At 45.9% G+C, this 10,651-nt stretch overlaps 1 protein-coding gene across 2 annotated transcripts in view; it reads left to right on the forward strand.

The window, feature by feature from the left end:
- Positions 1-10,421, forward strand: part of MRAS (muscle RAS oncogene homolog) — a 42,095-nt gene extending 31,674 nt beyond the window's left edge. For both annotated transcript variants that reach the window (XM_067299263.1, XM_067299264.1), the window contains exons 4-7: positions 1,564-1,717; positions 4,968-5,067; positions 6,405-6,484; positions 9,528-10,421. In XM_067299263.1, coding sequence (XP_067155364.1) covers positions 1,564-1,717; positions 4,968-5,067; positions 6,405-6,484; positions 9,528-9,627 — 434 coding nt within the window. In that variant the 3' untranslated portion in view covers positions 9,628-10,421. The remainder of the gene's footprint in view (positions 1-1,563; positions 1,718-4,967; positions 5,068-6,404; positions 6,485-9,527) is intronic.
- The last annotated feature ends 230 nt before the right edge of the window (positions 10,422-10,651 follow it).

A 10,651-nucleotide genomic window follows, 5' to 3' on the forward strand; every position in this document is an offset into this window, starting at 1 on the left:
TCCTCCGGCACAGCTGCCTTTCCTCTAGACGCGGGTCTAGCACGTGGGCTGTGTTGTGGGGCACGCCGTTCGTTGTGTATGGTATGTTTGGCATGTCAGCACGGCCAGCCACCTGTGCTGATTCAGCAAGTAACACCAACAGCAAAGTGGGCTTTATCCTGGCCTCATCTGAAAGTCAAGGCAGCCTGAGTACCTGTCCCTACAGGGAGCATCTTGCTAATAATGTGGACCTGCTCAGACTAGAAAAACCTGCGTGAAACTGCTGCTCTGTCAGCAGTATTCACCTGTTGCACAGTCTCTGTCCACCAGTTCCCTGGGCTTTCCCTGTCACTTGTGGGTAGCAGATGCTACGATGTGGCTGTTACAGCGGAGATGGAAACAGTTTTCCCATCCTTCCCAACAGGCTGGGAAGTGAAAATGTTCCCAGTCTTCCAGAAGATCCTGCGTTTGCCTCTAGGATACAATGATGCATGTGGGCATTTACTTCAGAGCAGCCAATGCCCTTTGAGTTCACGCCTTGTTTGTACTGGCATAGCCTAAGCTGATAACTCCTGTAGTCATTTGTACCCTCCTCCTGTCAGCCAAGATCCTGGAGTTGCACTGAGCTGAGGCCCAAGAACTGGTACTGACGATGTGCACCTGTATGCGATATCTATCCAGAAGGCAGGTGCAGCTTCTGCTGGATGTGGCCCATGCTGTAGCCGGTGGGATCCCTACTAGGCAGAGTAATGGAGAAGCAGTGATTTAGGGTCATATTAGGGAACAGGTTAATCTACTGGGCAACAGCAGTAACTATCCATCTGGGTTGCCACCCAAATGGGAGCGTTGAGGGAATTTGATTCTAGGTCTAGGCATCCTCACTGGCTGCCCTGTAACACAAGCCTGTGCACAGACACACGTCCACTGTATAGCATAAACAGGTCACTTAAAGCTTTTCCTTCTCTTTTAACTAGCTTCTGAATAGCAACATACAACTTGGGACTAAATATTTAGGGGCGTCCCTCAAGGCTCTACCATCTTGCTCTGAAAGCACAGAATTGTGTGGAAATAATATCCACGCATTGAGAAAGGGAAGATAACCTGGAGTAATACATACATGCATCTCCCAGCTCTACTACACCACACAGTTCTTAGATAGTCCCTGTCATTTAAACTGGCATTTACTTACTCTTCCAATCTTGGGTTTTCCCATGCAGGGATCAGAGAGCTGGAAGAGGACAAAACCAAAGGCTACCAGATATTTTGAGCCATACTTGCCAGAGGAACAACTCCCCTACCTAACTGCAGTGGTCAGTTTTTGATGCTTTGAGGGAAAGTAAAATCGACACAGTCCTTGTCTTCTCAATTGCTAGCATAGATGACAAAGTGATGTGTGGGGGTCTGGGGGCGCTTTTCACTTTGCAATGAGAAATCAGCTTGTCTCTCTAACTTGCTTTCCTCAAATCTTGCAGCCTTCAATAGGACTAAGGCCAGTGGAGGCAGAAATGCGATGTAGGGCACAGAGCAGTGACAGCAGCTACAGTTTCTTGTAGTGACTAAAAACCTTCATCTCTTCTGTCCTAGTTCTAGATACTGCAGGCCAAGAGGAGTTCAGCGCAATGCGGGAGCAGTACATGAGGACAGGAGATGGTTTCCTTATAGTCTACTCTGTCACAGACAAGGCTAGCTTCGAACACGTGGACCGGTTCCACCAGCTGATCCTCAGAGTCAAAGACAGGTGGGTGCCACAGACAACGGTGCTCCCTCACCCGCCGTTCCTGCACCTCTGGGGGCAATGCAGTATGGGGGGTTGCATGTCTTGCTCTGCCTTCAGCCTGCTGGGTGTCTTGGGACAAACCCTTGCGTGCTCTGTGCCCTGGTTTTCAGACCTATATACGGGAAATAAGAAATAGTTTACCTTCTCTGATTAGCATTTTTTATATGGACAAGTTCAGCAGAACCTTATGATGAAGTGAAAATGATATTGGAAGGGAAATACTCCAGCCAGAGTGTTCCTAACAGTAGTGTGAAAAAGGAAGATAACACTCCTTTGAAGGTAACCAGTTTGGCTCTGAATAAGGAAGAGTGATGCTCTGGGCACAACACAGGCACTTAGGAAACTCCCGTTGAGAGTCAGCAAGTGTTTATTCAGGCCTGATCTTTTTGTGTGTCCTGGCAGCACCCTTGGTTTCCCTGGCTTCAGTATATGCCAAACAAACCTTAAAAGGCCTTACATGATATGAGGCTGCAAGCAAACGTCTTCAAGGGCAAAACGCCTCATGTCAGTCAAAGGCCAGCAGAGGAGAAATTGTATTTCTTAATCGGGGGCATAGTGCAGTTAACTCATTGTGCTCTTTAGCATCCATTTTCAATGAATGAATACGCTGTAATATCCATCTCTGCATGACTGGGGAAAAAGCAAGATGTGTACCTTGCTACTCTCCTTGTGAACATGCTGGAGAAGGTAGTGCTGGAAGTTAAATCATGGTAAGCAAATGCATCCTGGCAGGCTGAAAAGGAAACTCGGGGCTACCAACCAGATAACTCCCTCTTCCCATCCTAGTTCAAGAGATGAATCTAGTCTTACTGGGTGGAGTGTGAATTAAGCCCTTAGATGTCTGCAGCTTTAAAACACTTAGTTTTTCCATTCATAATGGCTTTTAATTATGGAAGTCATCAAGCAAAGCCACCAGAGGGTTCAGTCCTTGTTGCTGGCTTCCTTTCACAGTTCTGAATAACTTCCCCACAGGAAGGGTGGACTCGTATCATGTGAGGTTCACAGCTGACAGCTCTTCCAGTAAAGCATCCAAAGCAGAGCCCACAAGGGTGAAAAGTAAAGGAAAACCCACCCTTTGATTTCATCTAAATGAACAAAAATGTCATTCAGGCCACCTCCTCGATATGGACAGTGTTGTCCTCACTGACAACTTAGCTTGGGCCACAGCTGAATATGGCTTTGCAAGTTAAAGAAGACAGGACAGTGTTTCCTGTAACCTGCCCTGAACAGATGTTGCTTTTATCTAACTTCATGAAAATAAGATGTGGTATTCATTGTTTTGTCTCGGACTGAAACTTTTACCCCTCCTCATGCCCATAAAAACGTAACAGCTAGTGTGTGAGAACCAGGAAGTGAAACAGGCTGGTGAAATTGTTTTTGTTTCCCGGCTCAATGCGACTGAAGTGCGTAAAGCAAGGAGTTTAACACTTCATCTAAAACTTGAGATTGTTTAGAAAATCACAGCAATAGTAACAGTGTGAATCAAGAAAACGTCCTGCCAGGCTTGCACTTAGCTGGGAACAGAGCATAGCTGAGGTTTTCAAACTAGCAGGCAGCTTTGGCGACTTCACATCTAAACGAGTTACAGTTTGCTTCTTCAGCAGAGTTGCTTGAAGCTTTTGTCCTGTTTCTTTCCATATCCTTAATTACAGCAGAACTTCCAACTGTAGTAGCTTTGTCCATCTAGCAGTCGTACAGCTCACGACAGGGAACAAAGTGCCCACCGAGTTTTTATGCCTGATGTAAAGAAAACAAATGACATACTGTCCAAATGTGATTCCTCTCTCACCAACGTGAACAAGGCAAAAGAAATCAAGTAATTCAGACAAGCGAGTGTTTGGCTTTGGAATAATCAGAGTCAAGATATATCAATGCTCAGGTTTTAAAATTAAATCCAAATGATCAGAACGAATAACTGTAAGACTCATTCAAATGCAGAGTGCAATACAGTGCATTCCTGCAATACAGAGCAATGGGGCAACATGCCAGAGAGAAGATGGAGCTCCTATCTGTCTCAATGAAAAATGACACAGAAACTCTCTCTGAAAATTTAAAGTTACTCAGCAAAGTGTTTTACATCGAAATGAGTGGTCAGCTGGTCCTTACACCCATAAAATAAGCTCTGTTAAAGCAGAGGATACTGGAATCGTTTTAGGAGGGTTTAAAGATAAATATAAGAAAATAATATTGTAGTAACTGTCAATTATCACAAGACACCCCATCACTACTAGCAGTTAGTAAAGGAGAATTGTATCAGCTGAGGGCCTGTCTCACACAGCTTGTCAGGAGAGACTTAAACATGGTGTGCTGTGGACAGATGGGTCACTTTTCAGGCACTGGCTGAAGGCGATCCCTTACATGCCTGATAAAGAAATATTGAGCGTTATTACAGAGCTAGATGTTTTTGGCACAAAAAGGCAGTTGGTCATCTGGTTTTGGCTCCATTGTTAGAAGCAGAAGACGGTAGGTAATAGTGTTTGGAAACTCTGCAAGACTCTGCAGTTCCCTCCAGCCTCCTTCCAGCTACCACCGCCAGTCCCTCAGTTTGTTAGGGTAACAGCTGATGGTGATGCTGTCTTTTTTGCCCCTGTTTGGCATCCCCCGAAGTGCCAGCCCCCAGAGTCTGTCTTTTCTTCCCCCACTCTTGCGATTGGGGCCCAAGCGCAGTTCCTTTCCCTCACCAGAGCTTCACTAAGGGCCGTCCCAAAGAGGCCCTCCAAGACACCTTTTAACCTGGCGATGACTAGCAGCTGCCAAGATACGTGCTTAGCAAAAAGCCTTAACTGTTGTAAGAGAGTCCCATTTTCCTGCCCGAAATCTGTCTCTGTGCCTAAGCTAATTCCCTTTTACATGTACAGGCTCATTCTGTAGTTTTTCATTCAGTTGGATCTTAGATCTCAGTTATTAGACTTTGAAAAAATGGCAGCTCTGCGAAGTCCCTGAAGTGCCTGCAAATAAAGGTGAATGTGTGCATGCACGCAGGTTGTCAGGCTAAATTTCTCACACAGGTAACACATGAACGTGCACCTGCAGCACAGCGTTAGGGCTGCTGTGTGATTTTTTGATCTTTCGTTATATTTCTTGATATGTATGTGGTATCTCTGGAGCTGGAAATGTTAGATGGCAGCATTAGAAAGTGAAACTTTCACTGAGCATTTTTTTTATTGTAGTCTGCTAATAACTTGGTGGTTGTTGTTGTTGTTTTTTCCAGAGAGTCCTTCCCAATGATTTTGGTGGCAAACAAAGTTGATCTAATGCATTTACGGAAAATCACCAGAGAGCAGGGAAGAGAAATGGCAACAAAACATAATGTAAGTTTGTGGGATTGGTTAATTGGTTGTTATAAGTCCCATTTCAGGCATTCAAAATTGAATTTGCTACTCATTTGAAGCTGAGTTAAAGTATTTCTCTTACAATCACACCTTAGCAATTACCGTTTCAAATGCTGCAAAGCAGGAGCTGTACTGTCTCCTTTCAGTCGGGCCAGTTCATCGCTGAAACTAGAGCCTCTGCTGCACGCCAGACTCTAGCAAAGCTGTGACCATCAGGAAGCCGCATGTACCGGCTGTCTGCGCGTGGCGTGAAATGCAAACCTTCAAAACGAAGGGAAGGCAGCACACCCTCCCAGGGCGAAAAGGCAGAGGAAGCAGCTAGGCGGTAAAGCCAGGTGTCCGTCCGTATGAAGTCAACGTGTTGAAGACAATGAAGTTAACAGGGTGTTGTAAAGCCTATATAAATGTGGCCCCCTGTGTGAGCTCTTCATCACTTGTACTGTAGTTCAGCCCAAGAAATTGGTCTCGGATTGGTATAGATCATGCGATACTCCCCTAATCACCTCTAAATGCCTGTAGTCCTGAGCACCCAGAGGAAGGCAGCAACTCCAGTAGAAGGAACTTAATGGAAAGGTAAAGGCGAACAAGCCCGAGGCGTTTTGGCGGCTTGCTATGCCCAAACGGCAAACTGCGCTACGTTTCTAACGGGAGTTCAGCAGGGCGTGCTCATTGCCTCGCCTCCCCAAGGAAGATGATTTCTGTAAGAGCCAGTCCACCTAAACGGCAGCGTAACATGTTGCACCCATCTGTACGCACGCACTTGGGAAAAAGGCCACGTATGAAAATACCTTATCGGAAGGCAGTTTTATAAATCTGCCAGTGTGTTGGACAAGCACTCTAGAAGGCCCCATCTGGCTGTCAGGCTTTGAAGGAGAAGATCGTTTTACACTTAACGGGGAATTGTAGTCATGAAATATTCATGCAGTAGTCCTAATAAAATGTGGCAAGCAAGAATTTTTGGCAAGTGCTAGGCTTTCAGCAACCTTCAGCTATTTTCATGTCTGCAAGCAGCACTCAGTGGAAAAGAACATCTGACTAAATGAGGTCTGTGATCATTCTTCCCCAAACCTGGAACTTTATTGGAGCAGCTGTTTTGTATGTCACTTATTCCGTATCTTTTGTAAGCGCTTGCTGACCTTTCTGTGAGCGTGAAGTTGTTGATAGTGGTGTCAGGACAACGCTTTATATACCTGTATTCCTCTAGTCTCTTAGGCATTTAATTTCTGCAGCCTTTTGGGGTTTTATTTTGAAACTAGTTTGCTTAGAAACGTGTGAGCTGTTACTAATATCTTTTGTAATTCACTTCTGTCCTTCAGATTCCTTATATAGAAACTAGTGCCAAGGATCCACCTCTAAATGTTGACAAGGCCTTCCATGATCTCGTTAGAGTAATCAGGTAAGCTATAAACACTTCGTTAGTGCCCACTGATGATTCAGGAGTCCTAGTGTGGAGAGCTGGGAGCCAGCTTTCAGGGCGGCAGGGGAGAGGTGGTTTGGTTGGGGGTGGGGATTTCTGGTTTTTATTAAACTTTCTTGTTCCATATCTGCAAATGGATGTTACTAACACTTAGTTACCTCTGTAAGACATAGTGCTAGGCGGTTTGAGAACTGACTGTGGCCATAACAAAAATGTATTAGCCAATGAGCAGTATGAAACTTAGTATAACAATCAGCTTTAAAAGGACAGAATTAAAAGCTTGGGACTAGTAATTTGGGTTTTCATAGCTTTGTAGTCTTGGGATCATGCATTGCCAGAGGTTAAAAGAGCTGGCTATTTTCTAATCACATAGGTTACATTTAACATTTTCTGCCCACTAAATGGAAAAAATTAAGCCGTTTTGTATGATCTAATGGCTAAGCCACAGGTTTCCTCCTCAGACGGCAGTGGGTTGTTTGCAGTTTTGGCACGAGCTGCCTTTGTTCGCTTTGGCAACTCGCTTTGCTCTCTGGGTGCAGCCCTGCTCCCCTGGCTGCCGGCGCGGCATGTCCTCCTGCCAGTGCCCGCCGGGAGAGGAGCTGCGCGCACCTCTCCTTCTCCACTGGTAGCCTCAAATCTCCCTCGAGAAGCTTTGTTTTTAGGACACTGGTTGTCGGCCAGATTTTTAGGGGCCTTCAATTTTTTTGTGGGTTGGGGGAGGTGCTGTTAGAGATGCGACCTAAAATAACGCCCCTCCCCATCGTGCAGCCGAAGGGGCTTGCTCGGCAATTCAGCCAGGCGGCATTTATTCACGGCGTTTCTGTACTTGTGACTATCTTAGCACAGCCTCGAGTCAGCCTCCATCAAAAGCAGATGGTACTGCCCACTCTTCCCACATATCTCAAAAGCAGGGGGCACAAAATCTTTGGAGAGCTATGGAGCTGACTTGGAAATGTCCCAAGCTATTTCCCAACTGTTCTGTAACTCAGCATTAGTTGGCTAGATGCTGCTTTTTGTGTTACAGTGAGCTTTTACCGCAATCTATTCTGGAGGAAAAAAAAAGATGGTTTTGCTTTTTCTACATAATGTCACTCCAGACAGGCACAGGCTAGAAGGAGCATTTTAATAACATATTCACTAAGTTCAAGTCTTGAAAATGCACCCCATAACTTCAGAAATAGGTGATCTACTTCAGTTCCCTTCATAGTTATCATGAAAGTTTTTACCAGTGGATGAGACCCTCCATGGCATCAAGGGCACCAGAGATGTTCAGAAGAGGTTGAACGGTGGTGAAGTCAGAGGGCAGAGAGCTGTTGTGTGTGTGACCTACCTGATCGCTTGCCACAAAGCAAATTTGCTTGGTCTTTGGACATTGCAAACTCTCTGCAGTTAGGGGATACCATCACCCAGCAAATAGTGCTGCTTTTTTTTTTTTTAAGTGAGCTTTACCCAATAAAATGTAAATTTATAGCTCCCTAATAAATGTGTCATTTCTGGAGTGCTTTACAGATGTAGAGGCTCCTGACAGCCCATGCGAGTTTGCAGGGCGGGGGCTCTCATGCAGGGTTGGCAGTGTCTGTGCTCCTTGCACTTGGCCAATTTCCAGTTTGTTTAGTTTCTTGCAAGAGCTCGTATTGTCTGAAAGTAACCCAGAAAGGAGTGGGGTGTTTGTGTCCACCCAGCAGATCTTTTACATTTTCTGATCTCTTTTTTACGCCGCAACAGCGCTGTGTTTATGTACGCGCTGTCAGAGTAGAAATCTTGAACACGTGCAGGACGTGGTTTTCTGGATCTCTAAAATAGTTCTAGAATGCTATAAGCGGCTTGCTGCTGCTTGGTGTTTATGCAGATTAACTTAAAATATTTTTTATTTCTGCTTTCTAGTTCTGAGCCTTTGAGTTTCATGTTTTTCATGACTCCAGCCTTCAGACTAGCTGAAAAAAAGTCTTACTAATCAAAGTTAAGTTTTTCAGATTGTTGCAAGCATTTGGTGGCTGAGGCTGTTAAAAAAACAAAAAAAAAAAAAACAAAAAAAAAAAACATAAAAGCAATAATAATTTGTTCCCCAGCTATGTCTCATTCTGGTCTGGATAACTTGTTCTAAACAGTTTAGCGTCTGGCATATTACATAGCAAAAGAGGCTGGTTTGTGAACTTCTCAAATTTTCAGGTTTGTTATTTAGGCTCTCTCTGAATCCGAGGAAGCTGCTAGTGTTCATATGGTTTATCATGCAATAAAATCTAAGTCTACGGACTCCCTGTTGGGTGTTTGAATTACAAAACCTTTTCTTGTTGAGTTTGCAACTCTGGGCTAGATGAGTGGCTGGTGTAAAGAGGTACGGCTCCCCCGAGGCCAGCGCAGTTCTCCATGCTCTTAGGGAAGCCAAGACAGCGTATATCTGATGTTGCAGAAGGGTCAGTATAGCCCGGATCTGACCCCACACTGAGCAGCCAACTCTCTTTTAAACACTCTGCTTCTCTTTCGCCCTCTTCCCCGCCTGTCCCTCCCTAATGAGCCTTAACAGCACTGTGATAAATGATGTGGCGTTTCTCAGTCTCCCTGTTTCCCAGGTGGGTTTAGCAGCCTTCGGGCAGGGGAGCGGGCGGCTGTTTACCCAGGGTGCCGGGAAGCAAAGCGCCCTCTCACCCTGCCATACATCCCGCCTTTAGCCTAAATAGTTTATGGCTTCTCCCTCCTTCCTTGAAAACTGAGGCGGTTGCCTTGTTAGCTGTGCAGGGTGAGAAATTGTATGGTGGAGGAAGAGCATATGAAGATAGATAGATATAATATGGAGAGAGATAGCAATATAGAGATATATATGTATGTGGAGTTGTATATATGGTGTATTGTATGTATGGTGTACATTTCCAGGTATGGAGGTATGTGTATATATACATGTATATGTGTGTGTATATATTTGTGTGTGTGTATATATATATATATATACACAGATGGTGTCTGCCCCGACCTGCTGAGCACCTGTGTCTCACCCGCTTCTTTTCCTCTCCGTCTTCCACAACAGGCAGCAGGTCCCAGAGAAAAGCCAGAAGAAGAAGAAGAAGACCAAGTGGCGCGGGGACAGAGCCACGGGCTCCCACAAACTGCAGTGCGTGATTTTGTGACCGAGGGCAGCCCCCTCCCGCCCCCCGGCCCCACGCGAACTGAGCAGCCGCCGCCGCCGCCCCGTCGCGGCCGCCCCGTCGCGGCCCCGCTGCGCGCTGCGGCCCGCGGGCGCCCCCGGCCGGGACGCGGGACCCGGGACGTGGGACGTGGGACCCGGGAGCGGCCGCCCCCGGCGCGGCCCCGGCTCCCTCCCGCCGCCTCCGCGGTGTTTATTTAAAAAAGGGGGGAAAAAGCAAGAGAAAAAGCAAGTGTTGGTTTTATCTGCAGACGTTTCGCCGTGTGACCCGTTTAGAAGCAGCCATGAATAGCCCCCCTGTTTGGTACAGTCGCGTGTGGGTGTGTGGGGGAAGGGAAAGGGCTTTTCTTTCTCTCTCTCTCTTTTCTTTTTTTCCCCCATGCTCCCCCCCCCCTTTTTTTTTTCGTTGTTTGCTCAGTGAGCATCGGATTGGGGAGAAACGTGGCTGGGGTTGGATTTTTTGCACTGAACTCTCTTACGCAGCAGTGCCAAAACACGACTTCATATGAAAGTGCATAGATTTGAAGGAAGAAAATGAATCCCAGCTGCTCTGGGCGCTCCAGACATTGTGTCAGACTCTGGAGGGCAGCCAGCTCGCAGACCAGAAACTCCGGCGTGGAGAAGGAGCTTCGGGCTTGGGCTTTGGGGGGTTTGTTTTGTGGTTTTTCTTACCCTTTGTCGAGAGGTTTTGTTTCTGTTTTGTAATCTGGGGCATGTCAAAGTTAAGACATTTTGTTAACCTGGAAGTATTTAAATTAAAATAATTTACAAATGGAAGGGTATGTTGTCTTTGAGGGGTAAAAGAGGAGGAGAGAGGAAGTAAAACCTGGACTGAATTTGTTATCTGGGTGTTGAATTTCTCCTTCATAAGTGTATGTAAAGCAGTGCGATCTAAATCCTTCTTTATTATTTCCTTCACCTTCCCCTGCAAAACTGCTCTCGGGTCGATGAATTGTTTTGCTTTTCCCAGGCTCATCCCACTTAAAAAAAGAAAAAAAACTGTTTAT

The sequence above is a fragment of the Apteryx mantelli genome, chromosome 6, assembly GCF_036417845.1.
Source record: "Apteryx mantelli isolate bAptMan1 chromosome 6, bAptMan1.hap1, whole genome shotgun sequence".
Classification (NCBI taxonomy): Eukaryota; Metazoa; Chordata; class Aves; order Apterygiformes; family Apterygidae; genus Apteryx; species Apteryx mantelli.